General features: G+C 42.5%; 1 protein-coding gene across 1 annotated transcript in view; it reads right to left on the minus strand.

Annotated features, from left to right (window-relative positions):
• Positions 1 to 18,664, minus strand: part of LOC126474635 (carbonic anhydrase-related protein 10) — a 648,234-nt gene that overhangs the window by 613,360 nt on the left and 16,210 nt on the right. The window contains exon 3 of the mRNA XM_050102114.1: positions 10,610 to 10,801. Within this exon, the coding sequence (XP_049958071.1) occupies positions 10,610 to 10,801 (192 nt within the window). The remainder of the gene's footprint in view (positions 1 to 10,609; positions 10,802 to 18,664) is intronic.

An 18,664-nucleotide genomic window follows, 5' to 3' on the forward strand; every position in this document is an offset into this window, starting at 1 on the left:
GTGTGTTGAGGTTAATGAGGTGACGCTTAAGTCTACAGCTGCTTTGTTTTACGCTGGTTGTATTTCCAAGAGAGTTGGTCAAATTCTTGGGAAACACAATGTGAACTGGGTTTTCCGACCGTCATTTAGGAATACGGCACTTACAGTCTCTGTAAAGGCTAATTTAGCTATCTAGGAGGCGGATGACTACTATACGCCTCGCTGTTGTGGCCAAATCATCAGAACAGTGGAGGTCTGTTATATGAGGCATAAGTTTCCCAAATGGCTCTGAGCACTATGCGACTTAACTTCTGAGGTCATCAGTCGCCTAGAACTTAGAACAAATTAAACCTAACTAACCTAAGGACATCACACACATCCATGCCTGAGGCAGGATTCGAACCTGCGACCGGAGTGGTCGCTCGGCTCCAGATTGTAGCGCCTAGAACCGCACGGCCACTCCGGCCGGTCGCATAAGTATCCCACACGCTTACAGCAGCCTGGAAAATCTGCAATTTCAGAACACAGCCTTTGTACCGGTCATCCAGCGGAATATAGAAACATAGAGAAACGATAAGCAATTCCAATTGTTTGACTGTTGTTATTAAGGAAGCTGTCTAGGTGTAACTAGCAAATTATCTTAAAGAAGAGAAGGAGCACTGTTCTTAAATTCTGTTTATAATCCTGCACTCTCCCTCTCAGATAACGGTGGAGTTAAGTTAGCATCTACTGTTGGCTAATATTTCATCATCGATAACGTCTGACGTTGGTCATCTATGGTTGTGTTGTGCAGCTAATTTCACTACCATGTGCTCTGTCTTTCTGCATACGCCTTCCTTGTGGTTTCATGTTTGGCGTGTGTGTGTTTGGAGCTTCTGACGCTCAACGTCGAGGTTATTAGCGCCCATGTTTGGAGTATCCCACCGGACAGAACATGCAAAGCACAGCGATATGTCGTTTGAATTGGGTATTGAATATGACGGGGAGTTCAGCTGCTGAAATATCGGTTTTGTTCAAATGAGGTTACCCAGCTGCATTTCGGTATGTTATTTTAACTTTCGTTACACGTTCGTCATACGAAGTAATGAGTGGTGTCATCAGGGAATCTCAAGTTGATTCCACATTTCCAGACTTCTAGAAGGCTTTTGAACGGTCCCTCACAAATGGCTTGTAATCGCATTGCGGGTCTATGGAGCACCTTCTCAGTTATGCAGTTGCATTCGTAATTTACTATTAGACAGATCGAAGTTTTAAGCCATCTAATGAAACAGAAACTGTATCTGGGTTTCTCCGAGGAAGTGTTATAGTCCATTCCTGTTCCTAATCTATATAAACGGCTTAAGAAGCAATCTGAGCAGAAGATAAAGATGTTGTCCTTTACCGTAGAGTGAAATCTTGATAAGATCATAACAAATTACAAAATGATTGAGATAATGTACCCGCATGGAGGGAAATATGGCAAAATCCCCTGAATGGTACAAAAAACGTGATATCATCATTTGACTGCTAAAAAACTCCATCAGTTTCGGTTACACTAGCAATTACACAAATTTAAAGGCAGCGGATTCAACTGAATACATAAGCATCACAAGAACTTAGGAACAACTGATCATCGTGATAAAATATGAGAAATCAGAGCTCGTATGGAAAGATGTAGGTGTTTATTTTTTCCACATATTATTCGAGTGTGAAACGGTTGAAAAATAGGATTCAAGTTGCTCTATGAAGCCTCTGCCAAAAAAGTGAAATAATAGAGAACTCATGTAGATGTAGGTGTAAATACGCCAGACGACTAACGTCTGGAAATGTCATATGCTTCAGAAGTCATTTTTAAATTGCATTTATTGCCAAATAATACAAGTAAGTAGTAGTAAAGCGGTTGCGGTTACCATTTGGTCGCGTCCTGCCAACACTTTGATACTGAAACACTGCTAGGGTGACTTCTGCAACTGTTACGACGTACTCGCCAGGTCCAGTACCAGGCTTTATAACCGGACGCGACACTGCTCCACGAAATACTGTTAGCGCGTCGCACGGAGAGGCAAACAGTGTAGCAGTACATTCGCACAAACACGGGGGTCCGAGGCGTCATTTACACTTAATGTAGTACCTAATGTACGGCGTAGTTAGTCGGCGCGGCGGTAGGGGGCGCAAGGCAGCGGCGCGGTACCGCCAGGCTCCGGATTAATGGCTCACTAGCGCTCCGAACGGCGGATGCTTAATGTCGCGCGCCCTTTGAAATATTAGCGAGCCTCGTGCCGGGCCGAAATGCTGTGGCAGGCGGCTGCGGACGTGTGCCTGCCGCCGTCACACACTCCCGCTACTCGTAAAAGTGCGGCGTGTAGTACATTATTTCATTAAACGTTAGGTGCATCGTTAGGACCAATCGCGCGCAATGGCTGTACTCCATCCGAATGCGTTTCCATGCGTACTCTCCGAGCCATCCCATAGTAAGCGTGTATGTGGGGCAACAAAGCTGTTACCAGTATCGTTTGTCTCCACTCCGGATCCATCCAAGTTGGCTGCCTGGGATGAAAGTCCGCCTATAGAACCTCACGTGTCATTTTTTTCTCTAATTTCATCATTATACCAATCCAGCGACATGTGTACAATGCGAATCTACCTGCTACATGCAGATGAAGGAAACTACCGAAAGACGAACTTCAAGTGACCTGTGCTGTAGAAATGCTGAACATTTGTAATACTCTCTCATTGAAACTTACTGGCAGATTAACAATGTGTGCCGGACCGAGACTCGAACTCGGAATCTTGCCTTTCGCGGGCAAGTGCTCTACCAACTGAGCTACCCAAGCACGACTCAAGCCCCGTCCTCACAGCTTTGCTTCCGCCAGTACCTCGTCTCCTACTTTCCAAACTTCACAGAAGCTCTCCTGCAAACCTTGCAGAACTAACACTTCTGAAAGAAAGGATATTGCGGAGACATGGCTTAGCCACAGCCTGGGGGATGTTTCCAGAATAAGAATTTCACTCTGCAGCGGAGTGTGCGCAGATATGAAACTTCCTTCTCATTCTGGATACTGCCTCATTGTTGCGAATAATGTTGTAGTCACGTAGGCTACACATATAATCCTCGAGAAGCAGGACCATTTTGTGAAATGTTTTATCATACATTTCATCCACAGGCTACTCTAACGGTATCATTACTAGTTTCGACGTTTTAGCAAGTTACTGTCAGATGACTGTTTCAAAAGGAAGGGGATGGGCGATAGAAAGTTACACAGGACCTAAATTACGATGTATGTTTAGAGAGTAAGACTACTAAATTTTTGTATTTTCTGTTTTTGAAAAAGTGTATTTGAGAAAAATATTACAAGATTTTGTTGATACACTTACTATTTTTCCACATATACGCCATCCCGTTGAGTTTATGTTGTGAGCTTTGGTCCTTCTCGAAGAACTCTACCGCCAGTTCATTTCCCACTTCAGAACCACTTTCTACACTTAATTCCACTCACGTGTACCTTCCAAGAGATGAAATGGAATGTCGTGTGGCTAGGACCTCCCGTCTGGTAGACAGGTCGCCTGGTGCAAGTACTGTCAGTTGACACAACTTCGGCGACTTGCGCCTCGATGGGGCTGAGATGATGACGATGATGACGACACAACACCCAGCCACTGAGCGGAGAAAATCTCCGACCCAGCCGGGAATCGAACCTGGGCCCCTTTGCACAGCTTTCCGCCGCGCTGACCACTCAGCTATCGAGGCGGACTTCCAGGGCAAGAAATGATGATAATCTGAAGGCGCCAAGTCAGGGCAGTACAGGAGGCTATTCAAAACATTACAATGAGGCCAGGAGGCCTTGGTGGTTAGGCTTGTGTGAAGACGGATATTGTGCAACAAGCACCCTCCTCTTGTTAGCACTCCCAAACTATTGTTTTCAATGCTCCTTTGGAGTCTTTTAAGGGACCCAATATTGCTGTGCATTGATGGTCTCCACCTGAGGTACAAATTGAACTAAAGTGATGTCTTTTCGGTTGCAGACAGTGAGACCATGTTTTTTTGCACGACATTGTGGTTTTGAATTTTTTGGCAGATGCAGATGCGGAATCGGTGTAACGCCACTGTGACAACGACCTTTTTGTCTCAGGTGTGTAATGAACCATACACGTATCGTCTCCAGTTACAACGGAGCCCATAAAATCCTCACCTTGCAATTCAACTTGCTCAAGAAACTCATGGACGCTGTTGACCCATTTTTTTTTTTTGCGCTGTCTTGTCAGTTGTTTTGGGACGCATCTTGTGCACGGTTCTCGGCATCCCAGCCTTTCTGTGAATGTCTAGTTTAAGAGAGTTCTGGAGAGTTGTGGAAAAATTGCCAAAAGTTTCATCCACTGTCAACTGGCTGCCTTCACGAACAGTTTCCTAGATTTCTTGCACCTACTCGTCACTCAGAATGAAAGGTCTTCCACTCCTCTCTTCGTTATGAACATTGGTTCTGCCTCCACTAAACTCCTTACATCACCTACACACACGTTCTGTTTGTAACACCTTCGCTGGAAACCGTCTCAATTCGTGAAAAAAATTCGGTTAGTGTTGTTCATTCCGCGATTAGAACACGGATCACAACACGTGGTTCGTACTTTTCGGTATTCCTTACCGACATATTTCTCGCAGCTGAACACTATAACGTGTGTTGGAGTTCTGCCGTACTCGTGCGATGCTCACTGTGGTCGGGGGATCCCCCTCTACCACTCAGTGTTGCCAGCCCTCCAGAAACAGAAAACCACAGCCCATTATGGCCACAGTACAGTTACTTTATGTTCATAGTGCAACGGAAAACTAACATCTATACACAATTATATGCACTTGAATATGTTATGTACAAATTCGTCAACTGAAGAAGCCACGAGAGGTGCACTCAACGTGCTCCTCACAGACTACTGGATCTGAGAAATGCAGTTAAATACGCAATAGTATAAAGTTGGTAGCTCTTGAATCGCAAACACAAGATTACAAATAATCAAAACATACACTGCCTGATAAAAATAGGTGGCGCACCCTGAAACCATAGTGGGATCGCAATGTAACGTGGTATACCTGCATACCACCGTCGGATATGTAAATGGCTGGGTATGGTTAGACTCTTCTGTGACGGCTGGAGGGGCCATCAGAGTGCATAAGTGTTGTGCGTGTTTAGTGTTGATATCACGCGTGGTAAGGTAGGGTAAAACAGGATTCGATAACCATATGGGGGAGATGGGTAACTGCTGCGGTTCTTCAACTTCAAGTTTTACAGCTCTGCAGTCAGTTGATAGTCTTCTGCGCAACCTACACGTTAATGCAGCACTTTACTCTTTATTTCAAGAAAAAGTCAGTGTTATCCTTGATTTTAGATTTTAATACACCGTAATATTATATAGCATGCCAATACTTTCCACCTTCCGTAAGTTACACTGAGTAATTAGGGAAACTTACATTTCTAGGCAATATAGGTCTTGTTGCTAACCATCAAGTTCTTTCTCCTTGTGTTATAGTCCACCAAGTTTGATGACGTGCTGTGGCCATCTCTCCCTGTCGGCTGGGAGAGATGAATTGGGGTTGTTTGGGGAAGGAGACCAGACAGTGAGGTCATCGGTCTCATCGGATTAGGGAAGGATGAGGAAGGAAGTCGGCCGTGCCCTTTCAGAGGAACCATCCCGGCATTTGCCTGGAGTGATTTAGGGAAATCACGGAAAACCTAAGCCAGGATGGGAGAGATGGCCATACCCTTTTTGAATAGTTATCCACACCGTAAAATTACGGTTACTTTTAGTCTTGACGGGAATTGCTTTATTTTTACAGAAGACAACTGAATACATTCCGAAGATTGATTCTGCAGAAGGCAGATGAAAAAATAAGACCTCCAAATTACTATTAATAAAGTAAAAACATAAAAGAGTAGTTCAGACATAATAGGTTCTATAGAGTTTTATATTCCAAGGAAAACTCTATAGCGAGATATAAAAATTGGTTGTGATTCCAAAACAGCAATGGGTTAATGTTCCTGTTTCGTTGTAGCCAATGAGGAACGACTTGTGTGATTCCCTATTACTTCCTCTAGAACACTTGACTGTTACAAACAGTTCAATAAAACATACTAAGATTATTGGACATTCTTTTATACGATTCACTATTGGTTTTTAAAGCTTTTTTTTCCAGCTGGCCATATATCCATTGTGTGTCTGGCCATTTAGCCCTGATACACAGGTAAGATGGAGAAGTGTTACCCAATTTTAAAGAAGTTCGTGTATAGTTTGAAATTTGGTCTAACTTTGTCAACGATGTCTTATACTGTCTTTAACAGATATACACTAAGCGCCAAAGAAACTGGTATAGGCACGCGTATTCAAATACAGAGATATGTAAACAGGTATAATAGGGCACTGCTATCAGCAACGCCTATGTAAGACAACAAGTGTCTGGCGCAGTTGTTAGATCGATTACTGTTGCTACAATGGCAGGTTATCATGATATGAGTTTGATCGTGGTATTGTAGTCGGCGCACAAGCGATGGGACACGGCATCTCCGATGTAGCGTTGAAGTGGTTATTTTCCCGTACGACCATTTCAATAGTGTACCGTGAACATTAGGAGTCTGGTAAAACAGCAAATCTCCCACATCGCTGCGGCTGGTAAAAGATCTTGCAAGAACGGGATCAACGACGACTGAAAAAAATTGTTCAACGTGACGGGAGTGCAACCCTTCCGAAAATTGCTGCAGTTTCAATGCTGGGTCGTTAGCAAGTGTCAGCGTACGAACCATTCAGCGAAACGTTACCGATATGGGCTTTCGGAGCCGAAGGTCCACTCGTGTACCCTTGATGACTGCACGACACAAAGCTTTACGGCTCTCCTGGGCCTATCAGTACAGACACTGGACTGTTGATTACTGGAAACGTGTTATAGTCTGTGCACGAGCGATGAGACATGGTATCTCCCAGGTAGCGATGAAAGGGAAATTTTCCCGTACCACCATTTCACGAGTGTACCATGAATATCAGGAGTCTCGTAAAACATCAGATCTCCGACATCGCTGCGGCGGGAAAGAGATCCTGCAGAACAAAGATGAGAATCTTTGAACGTCACAGAAGTGCAACCCTTCCGAAAATTGCTGTAGATTTCAATTCTGGGCCATCAAGAAATGTCAGCATGCGAACCATTTAACGAAACATCATCGATATGCCTTTTCGGTGCTTTACGCCTCGCCTCGGCCCGTTAACACCGACACTGGACTGTTGATGACTAGAAACGTGTAGTATGGTCGGCTGAGTCCGTTTCAAATTGCATTGAGCGGATGGATGTGAAAGGGTATGGCGACAACCTCATGAATCCATGGACCCTGCATGTCAGCACGGGACTGTTCACGCTGGTGGAGGCTCTGTAATGGTAGGGGGCATGTGCAAAAAAAAAGTTCAAATGTGTGTAATATCTTATGGGACTTAACTGCTAAGGTCATCAGTCCCTACGCTTAAACACTACTTAGCCTAAATTATCTTGAGGAGAAACACGCACACCCATGCCCAAGGGAGGGGGGGGGGGGGGCATATGCAGCTGCAGTGATATGGGACCCCTGATACGTCTAGATACGACTCTTGACAGGTGACACGTACGTAAGCATCCTGTCTGGTCACCTGCATCCATTTTGCATTCCGACGGACCTGGGCAATTCTAGCAGGACAATGCGACACCCCACACGTCCAGAACTCTACAGAGTCACTCCAGGAACACTCTTATGAGTTTAAACATTTCCGCTGGCCACCAAATTCTCCAGACATGAACATTATTGAGCATATCTGGGATGCCTGGCAATATGTAGTTCAGAAAAGATCTCCACTCTCTCGTAGTCTTACGAATTTATGGACAGTCCTGTAGAATTCATGGTATCAGTTCCCTCCAGCACTACTTCAGACTTTAGTCGAGTCCATGCTGCGTCGTGTTGCGGCACATGTGCATGCACGCGCGGTCCCTACAAGATATTAGGCAGGTGTACGAGTTTCTTCGGCTCTTCAGTGTGTATGAGAAATATATTTGAAATGCGTGTATCGCTGGAAAATCCACGGGTAAAAAGCTTTATTTAAACCCATGGAGTGATTTCAACCAAATTTGATACATGTACATTTATTTTGATCTGGAAAGAAATACTTTGGGGATAAGAATCAACAGGGTTTTCTTGGGGTAAGCATGATGACGTGAAGAGGGAATGGGGGGAAGGATATGCACAGACATGGAGAGGGGGGGGGGGGGGGCGGACTAGGAGTTTAGCACAGGTCGAAGTTGAGGAGGAGGTGGATAGAGAGAGTTGGAGGGGGAAATTGACAGAGGGAGGGGAGAGGAAGTGATGGACAAAGGAAGGGGATGATGTGGGCTGAGGCAGGAGGAGGAAGAGATAGGCAGAGAGAGGGATGAGGAGGGGATGAACAGAGAGAGAGGGGAGGAAGAAATGAACAGAAAGAGAAGAGGAGGAGAAGGACAAAGCATGTAGGGCGAGGAGGAGGTGGACAGAGAAAGGAAAGAGGAGGAAATGAATTGGGTGAAGGGAGAAAGAGATGGATAGATAGAGGGAGACTTGGAGATACGTAGAGGAGATGTGAAGAGGAGATGATAGAGGGGAAGGAGTAGTGGACAGAAGGGGAGGAATAAATGGATAGAGGGAGGGAAAAGGAGGAGATGGATAGAAAGAGGTGCAGGAATAGATGGACAAACAGTGAGGAGTTGGAGGAGATAGGCAGGGAATGAGAGGGAAGAACGAGACGGGCTAATATAAGAGAGTAATAAAAACGTACCATGGAAACGCTGGTACTCAGCAAGTTAATAATGCGAAAAGACATAGTTGGGATAAACTAACAATATGCACAATGTTTAACGTATAGTGGTAACCTACCCACGGAGGATACTACACGATTTGTATATTTCGTGTCAAATTTTGTGTCGTGCTCAGCTAACAAGTTGTATCAGAAACGTAACTTTTGTAATCGTGCCCCTACTTGAATAAATTTCTGCAGACATGTATTCTGGTCTATACTCTAGCCTGGAGATATACGCCTGATTTTCCATGCTGCGACGACTCAGCTGTTTTAAAAGGCGAGTGATTTTCATGGGGTCGCTGGTGTTTCGTAATACACCTTGGGAATAATCTGTTGATAGTGTCGGCAACCAGCAGCACTTTACTGCAATAGTGTTAACGGGAAATGGGCAATAGAAGTACCTACATATTGCAGCGAAGGTTTATTGGACCACAGGCTTGTGTGTTGAATAAACTTTCGTATGGCAGTTTGGAGCTATCAGAATCTAGGAGCCGGCCAACACCGCTGTTGGGGGCAGAAGATAAGTTTTGAGTGTTCGGAGGTTCTGGTGGTATTGCGGTGCGTATTTGGGTACTCGGTAGCGGAAATATTCCAAAGTATTCAGAAATGTGTTCCCGTACGCGAACGTGGGAAGTGTCATAATGTTTTTTTTTTTTTTTTTTTTTTTTTTTTTTTTTTTTTTTTTTTTTTTTTTTTTTCAAGACAGCTTTTGCTGTTTACCGAGCGTACTCGGACCGTTGCGGAAGAGGCAGTCTAACAAAGCGTAGAGAAAGTATCTAGCTGGACATGTCGTTTAACGAAAGAAGGCGACTAGTCAAAGGTTATTAGATGATAAGAAATTCCGTTTCGCTCGAGTCGAAATTTCAATATCGGAGATTTTGTGGAGATGGTAGCAAATGCTTATTGAAGATCTAGTGATGTTTGTGGAGCTCGTTTAAGAATCCAGTTGTCGCATCTTGGAGTTCTTCCAAAATTGTTGGATTACTACAGGGCACTGATAAGAGGCATAGAATTTACTTTTTTAACTGTATCTCATAGGCCAAAGAGACTGTATTAATTAAAAGCGGCAGACGTCCGGAGAAGCGGTCGCTCGACGCTGAACCACAAGCTCCGAAAGGAAGCAGTCAGCTTACAGGTATACGGTATCATGGAACACGGTCGAATGTGTATAAATCGTAGTAGAGACGTTTAGAATGTGCAAGTGATTAAATTATTCATTCTCCAGCAAAATGTATCCTATTTGAACTTTAGTGTCAGAGTAAAACATTAAGTCAGTGTGAATACTAGCGATCTCTTTCGACTGCTCTTTATTTCAGCGTGAAGATAATTCAGCACCAGTTTTCGAAATATGGCGATGTTCTTTATCACAAAATGTTTAGAAACTACATTATCTCGTTATCAGGGAAAACACAAATAATTATCAATATATCAATATGCCATTAGACACAATCAAAAACAATAATCAAGCATTAAACTTGCACCGTCGGTCGTGTAAGACTATTCCTTACACATGTCGTGGTACAACGTTCTTACTTACCGGTCTCACTACACCCTCAAGGAGCTCTGTTTATTAAGGAAAGTCAGCTGGCAATCAAGAGTTAGTCATGAGTTTCGAGTGGTTTCCAACGTCATTAAACGTCATTTTCACTCATTTCTCAATAGAGACTGTATTTAGTAATTGTTACGACATGACACATAAACATTCAACGACTGCACTGTTGACAACAGCACGCCCTCGCACAGTGTTTGCTCAGTGAGTGGAGTCTGGCTGGTTTCAAAGTGGAGAGACGGAGGACTTAAGTGGCTCCTGGCGCCGGCAACTCACCTCGGCGGGGAAGGCGTAGCCGTTGATGTTATGCTCGGAGCCCGAGTCGTCGTGCTGTCCGTAGTGCACGTGTATCTCGTGGAACTGGTACTTGTAGGAGAGCGGGCCGCCAGACACGTTGACGTGGTGCCGCGTCGTGTTCTCCACCGTGAAGATGACGCTGTGTCCCGTGTTGCTGATCATGCCGCCCACCTGTGGCACGAAAGACGGATTCTGCATCTCTTCAGCCACCATAAAATCCTTATATAGTACCCGTACCGTCAACTGGAGTTACGTTCGATTTTTTATCCCTAAAATTACATCATTAGCATGAAGTAAGCAAGGCAGTATGCATTTAGAGTGCGTGCAGGATGATTTAGAAGGTTTAATGTTCCACGAATTAATATTATATTGCCAGCTCTAGACATGATGTTCATTATACGTATTTAAACAACTACTACATCTCAGTGGCTCTCTTCATAATGGTTTACATAAGCTAAGCTAACAATACGGTTAGTGTATTTTTACACTGTGACAGTATTAGATAACAAGGTGAGAAGCTACCATTACTGTGAAATTTAAGTTAGGTAATACATCTAACACTTCTGTTAAATGATGCACATTTCTTAAAATTATATGGCTACAGACTTCAAGAAGAATATAATAATTTCAATCCCAAAGAAAGCGGGTGTTGAGAGATGTCAAAATTACCAAACTATCAGTTTAATAAGCTACTGCATCACAATATTAACACGAATTCTTTACAGACGAATAGAAAAACTGGTAGAAGCCGCCCTCGGGGAAGATCAGTTTGGATTCCGTAGAAATGTTGGAACACGTGAGGCAATACTGACCCTATGGCTTATCTTAGAAGCTAGATTAAGGAAAGGCAAAACTACATTTCTAGCATTTATAGACTCGGATAAAGCTTTTGACAATGTTTACTGGAATACTCTCTTTCAAATTCTGAAGGTGAAAGGGGTAAAATACAGGGAGCGAAAGGCTGTTTACAATTTGTACAGAAACCAGATGGCAGTTATGAGAGTCGAGGGGCACGAAAGGGAAGCAGTGGTTGGACAGGGAGTGAGACAGGGTTGTAGCCTTTCCCCGATGTCATTCAATCTGTATATTGAGCAAGCAGTAAAGGGAACAAAAGAAAAATTGGGAGTAGGAATTAAAATCCACGGAGAAGAAATAAAAACTTTGAGGTTCGCCGATGACATTGTAATTCTGTTAGAGACAGCAAAGGACTTGGAAGAGCAGTTGAACCGAATGGACAGGGTCTTGAAAGGAGGATATAAGATGAACAGCAACAAAAGCAAAACGAGAATAATGGAATGTAGTCGAATTAAATCGGGTGATGCTGCGGGAATTAGATTAGGAAATGAGACGCTTGAAGTAGTAAATGAGTATTGCTATTTGGGGAGCAAAATAACTGATGATGGTCGATATAGAGAGGATACAAAATGTAAACTGTCAATGGCATGGAAAGCGTTTCTGAAGAAGAGAAATTTGTTAACATCGAGTATAGATTTAAGCGTCAGGAAGTCATTTCTGAACGTATTTGTATGGAGTATAGCCATGTATGGAAGTGAAACATATACGATAAATAGTTTAGACAAGAAGAGAATAGAAGCTTTCGAAATGTGGTGCTACAGAAGAATGCTGAAGATTAGGTGGGTAGATCACATAACTAATGAGGAGGTATTGAATACAATTGGAATGACGAGAAATTTGTGGCACAACTTGACTAGAAGAAGGGATCGGTTGGTAGGGCATATTCTCAGGCATCAAGGGATTACCAATTTAGTATTGGAGGGCAGCGAGGAGGGTAAAAATCGCAGAGGGAGGCCAAGAGATGAATACACTAAACAGATTCAGAAAGATGTAGGTTGCAGTAGGTACTGGGAGATGAAGAACCTTGCACAGGATGGAGTAGCATGGAGAACTGCATCAAACCAGTCTCAGGACTGAAGACCACAACAACAACACTTTAGCATCGGCTGAAGAAACCCCAGAATGAAGATTAAAGGGTGCTAGAATCTGATAGTGATTATGAAAGTTTCTCTGAGTAACAAATAAAGATTCCGTACATATCCACCAAACCACCTGGCTTTGAATACCATGTAATCTCTAGTAGATTTCTGACTGAAGAACAATCACTAGAAGGTGTGCCGACTCTCTGTAGAACTGGAAGAAAACTATTTCCTGAAGTTGTGACCGTGGCGTTGAAAAACAGATTGTTCGCCACGTAATTCAAGAATGTCATCTGAGATTTTTTCCCTGGGGACCCAAAAAGCTTCCTGGTTGTGACGGAATGATCAAAAGAGTGCATTTGTGGCCAGGACAGTAGTTCGTAATTTGCTTCAAATGTATATTTTTTTTGTGATACGCTAAATAAAAGTAAATGAGAAACTGAAGAATTGTAATCTAGCGATAGACCTTCAGTGATTCAATTCACCTTTCTGTGTGCCTTCATGATCGATGCATGTTTTGTTACTGTGTCACTGTACACTGTATATGTTTTCTGGGTTGTCAGCGTTTGATCAAGGTGTTGGTAGTAGTATGATGCCATTGTGCTACCTCCTTGACTAGTGTGTGTTGTTGTACGCGAAACTGAGTATCTCTTTTGTCAAGTTAATCACAATACAAAAAAAAGAAAAAAAAAAGCCTCTGAGCACCATGGGACTTAACTTCTGGGGTCATCAGTCCCCTAGAACTTAGAACTACTTAAGCCTAACTAACCTAAGGACGTCACACACATCCATGCCCGAGGCAGGATTCGAACCTGCGACCGTAGCGGTCGCGTGGTTTCAGATTGTAGCGCCTAGAAGCGCCCGGCCACTCCTGCCGGCAATCTCAGTACAGCGAAGTATTTATATTAGATAATACAGGTACACTAGGTTCATGTTGGGCGGGCAGATTACGAGGGCTGTCCAGAAAGTAAGTTACGATTGATCGCGAAATGAAAATCACAGTGTAAATCAGAAATGTTTCATTTGTAACAGTTAGCTACACCTTTCAGCTACTCCTCTACGTAGTCGCCGTTCTGACTCAGACATTCGTCGTAGCGTTGTACCAACTTTCAAATACCCTCATCATAGAAGGCAGCCGCCAGTGCTTTCCGCCAATTCTCTACGCTAGCCTGAAGCTCGTTGTCTGTGCCAAAATGTTGTTTCAGCGGTTCGTTTGAGCAGAGATGAAACTCAGTGGGAGACAATTGCGGGCTGTATTGTGGGTAACCAAACATTTCCAATTGACACGATGCAGGAACATCTTCATTGCCGCTGCAGAATGAGGCTGAGAATTGTCTTGAAGAAGAAACCGCACGACAGTTACGTAATGTTGGTTGTATAGCATCAGGGGAAAATTCTCACCAGGCCCTCGTACTTGGCGGGAGACACTATTTTCTATAACATCTTTACGCGCTCACTAAGAGCTCAGGAATGAAAAGAGCGACATAATTCTACCTAGAGTCATACTAGAGACACTGCCCAACACATCTTTGCAAAGATTTATCGGATTTTCATAGTCGTTTCCATTTTGCGACCGATCGTAAGTTACTCTCTGGACAGCCCTCGTATTTTCCTGAAGATTTGTATTATTGTGTCAGGTCTTAAATCATTTAGAAAATTGAGCGCAAAGCTTGGATAAGAGTATACACTGTCACATCCCTTAGCCAAACTCCACTCCTACCGATACACTCAGCCTCACTTCCATAACAAGTAAAAGTAAGCAGTACAGACATATACTGATATTACCACAGACTTTTGTCTGTCTGTCTGCCCGTTCGACAATTAGGAACGCTTCTTTTCAAGAACGAATAGAAGTATCAAGTTAAAATCTATGTCATATATTTAGGACTATGCTCCTTTCGCACTGTAAAAATTTGAAGCTTCTAACTCACTTTATTTAAAAGACGGGAATTTTTGTCACATATTTCGATACTCGAAAACTCACTCATGAGAATCTAGACGGTACTTACAGTTGGCACAGAATCATGAAAGTTGACAAGAAGAAAGGGTTTACAGTGCAAGTAAACGACAAATTCCGTAATTGTTACTTCGTAATTCTGTCACACGGAAAATATTTCATTTGTCATTTGTTACCCGACTTCATACTTGAAATTAAAACATTCTCGAAAGTGTTCGAATCCCTTTGCCCGCACCTTGTCAGTAATAATATATATAACAGGGAAAAATGAGCAGTATCCTTGATCCGCGATTTTGATAATCAGCCTATATAGATAATTAAGTTTGTACGGAACACTCACTGCGCGAGTCCTGTTTGCACCTAGCCATTTGTTTCTCTTTTTTTCCGCAATGTAGCCTTGGTGCGCAGTGACTCCTCCTCGTCACAGAACCGCTGCCCGCCACTAGTGAAGGAAAAACAAAACAGAGCAATGGAGTATCGTGCGGCAAGAAGTCTACAGCAACAAAGGCCTCCAAGGTGGTCAAACAAATCTGAGTGACAGAATGACGTGGCATACCATCTCTCTGTTTAGAACTGAGAACTGGAAGTGACGTGGAGGCTGGTTGACTGGGGACGAGGGGACCAACCAGCGAGGTCATCGGTCAAGTCGTATTAGGAAAATTTGGGGAAAGGAGTCGACTGTGCCCTTTAAAAGGAACCATCCCGGCCTTCGCCTGAAGCAATTTGAGGAAATCACAGACGTGGAGGCCCTGGTGCTTCAGCAACTAACAAATCATGAGCGAGGCGATGAGTGGAAATCCGTCGCGGATCAGTTTCCATCATCTTGAACAACATTCTGTACATGGGAAAAGCACATACTACCGAAATCTCTTGCACTGGTTATGGCTGTCAAGACAGTGCGTGGCAGGAAGCTGTCCAAAGGATTTTTTTGCTATACGACATGGCTCCAGAACATTCAACACAGGGCTCACACTGCTTCTTTGGGCTATCAAATATTACCTCACGCCCGATATTCTCCTGTCGTGAAAACCAATGGTCTGTTCCTCTTTCCTCGGAAGAAGAGACCATTACGTGGCAGGCATTTCTAGAATGACTAAGAGGTTTTCTGAAACGTTCCCGAATGGCCAAAGCCACTTCTACTACAAAGATGTCCACCACGTCTTCCATCGTCTGGAAAACGCGTCACGCAACAGAAGAAAATATATGCGGAGAAAGACTAACGCCATGGCTAAATTTCTAGATTGTAGCTTAATTTTGATAGGTGACAATTAAAACTATCACTCAATCTACCATTTAACATGTTATGCAAGCTTTATTATTCCTTGCAGATGTAGACATCGGCTTTACATCACCACTTATCACCCTCGTGATCACCACATACACTAACTTTGTCTCAAAGAGACTACATTTTCACCACACTTTATGTCATCAGTTCGTCAATGAGTTTCACAGGGCATCCGTGCATTACACTATTCACGTACATGTATCCACCTTGCTCCTTCAAGGTTGATAATGTCCTTACAAAATTTGTTCCGACCACAATGTACTATTTCTTATGATAGGTTTCAGTCACAGCCAAATACTCCCACGTTCCATGGATCACTTGTACTATTAATCGTAATAATGCAGAGTTAATTTTACGTTCGTATTATATATTTTTGTAAATATGGCTACATGATGACCATGAACAAATTCTTTCTTTTGTCAGATGCGAATTAGTAATTCGTACCCACTATGTTTTACGTATGAAAACAATAGAAACTCTTCTACGTAATAAAAGAAGCTGCCAAAAATACACTTTTTCAGTTTGTTTAGAAATTTAATTTTATCTTCTACGTAATAAAAGAAGCTGCCAAAAATACACTTTTTCAGTTTGTTTAGAAATTTAATATTACCTGGTGAGTGAGGAAATATTTTGGTGGAAGCACTGAACAAAACGTTTTGTGTTAAGGGTAGTTAGAACGGGAAATAATTACATTTTAAGATTTTTATCTCATTATAAAACTAGCAATTTTTCGAACACTCACATGGGAAGTATTTTATTTAATTTTTTGATGCATAATCTACACCAGTTGAAAATGTTAAAAATTTTATGAGCATTACTTCAAAATCTAATAAAACCGGAAATTTTTTATACTGAAGGCTGAAGATTGCAACGTTATAAAGGTCATGTCCAGAAGAGGATGGGCCCCAGGTTGAGGAAGCTGAAACAAAGTTTGAGAGGCAGACTGACAGACAAAATATGCGGTAATTCGAAATGGAAATGTAGTTGAACTGTGTTGTTTTAAAAAATCAAAAATGGGTTTCTCTTTACATTCATATCAGTATGGATACCTGAAAATACTGATGTTTCTACTCTAGTTACTACTTCCTCTCCACATTTTTTATCATTCGATTTGAAGTTCTAGACGTGCAGAACTGTACATGTTGTATATTCTTGAAACTGACGGTGAGACAGTTTGCAGAACACCACTCAATAATATTTTCAAGAACAGTATTTACAATTTCGTTTCAATGTGTATCTCTTCATACGATCAAAATAAAACCTGAAGCATATGTACTATGTATGGGTCAACAACTCTATTTCACTTTACTGTTGTTGGCAAGTTATATTTCATCACTCCTTTAGGTTTTATTTTGATCTGATGATGGTTATGGTCCAAATGGTTGACAGAGAATAATGAACATGTTGCAATCTGGAGAAACTATGGGCAGAAATGTTAAGAACGTTTGCTGACATCTATAAACAATACCTATCCCATGTGCTTTTTTCATGATATTTAATCAGTTTATAATATGTCACCATCGTCTTATTTCCTTATCACTTACAGTACAGAGCTGCCTCATATCTATCGTACATATCTCTGGCTACATACCCCTAACCCCCACTCCACTGCCGTTACTGTAGTACTTAAGCCATCTGCTGCAATCTGTTCCATAGTAATTGAATCATCTACTGCAATGTGTTCACTGCCCCTATATTTATGTACTCGTTTTCTCTACTAATTCCTAGAGTAGATCTCCCCATTGTACACTGAGCAGCACTTATTTCTTATCAGATGTGCATTAGAATACCATGCCTCATTGCCATAAATTGTAATCAATAATACATACTGACAGTAAACTTTCAGAGAAATGGAGGAATGGTGCTGAAATACTATCGCTATATGTATGCCACACACACACACACACACACACACACACACACATATATATATATATATATATATGTGTGTGTGTGTGTGTGTGTGTGTGTGTGTGTCATACATATAGCAATAGTATTTCAGCACAAGTATTTCAGCATATATATATATATATATATATATATATATATATATATATATATATATATATAAACTGTGTGTGTGTGTGTGTGTGTGTGTGTGTGTGTGTGTATGTACATGTGTGCGTGTGTGTGTGTGTGTGTGTGTGTGTGTGTGTGTGTGTGTGTGTGCGTGGGTGGGTGTGTGGGTGTCCAACATTTCCCAAACCTCAGGGTCAATATCAACCAAATTTGGTACACGAACAGTAAATTTCATGACTCTTAGCACCATGGGAGTTAGAACGTCGTAGCTCCATTAGGACTGGAGATACAGGCTAAATCAAGATTTCTCAGCTCCCTGAAATGTAGTCTGTTCTGCGCAAGTAGTGTGTTGTGTTGGAGCAATACCAAACTTTCTTATCAGCCTCCACTGCAAGGCAACCTACATGTGAACGGCAAAAAATTTATTTCCAGACGAAGATGTGTAGGCTGCCTTGCACAATAAGTACGTTTTGAGAGTAATAATGGCCCACTTTATCAACATGTTTTGAGGGCCTAATTAGTTAGATGGATGTGCAAAGGAAGGTATGGAGGGTCTGCATGGGGAAAGAGATGAGTGGGAGGATATGGGCAGGGAGGCATGGGAGTGGAGGCAATGAATACAAAGAAAAGAGGGATGAGTAAATGGGCAGAGAGGGGAAGAAAAAGATGGACATAGAGAGGGGGCGGATATGGCCAGAGAGGGGGGCAGGAGGTGGACACTGTAGTGGGCATGTAGAAGAGGGTGAGGAGGAGATGGACTGACTGATGGTCAGAAGGATATGCAGAGAGCATATTCAGAGAGAGGGATAGAGAGAACAGACGAAGAGTGGAGAAGGAGA

This window comes from Schistocerca serialis, chromosome 4 (genome assembly GCF_023864345.2).
Source record: "Schistocerca serialis cubense isolate TAMUIC-IGC-003099 chromosome 4, iqSchSeri2.2, whole genome shotgun sequence".
In the NCBI taxonomy this organism is placed as follows: Eukaryota; Metazoa; Arthropoda; class Insecta; order Orthoptera; family Acrididae; genus Schistocerca; species Schistocerca serialis.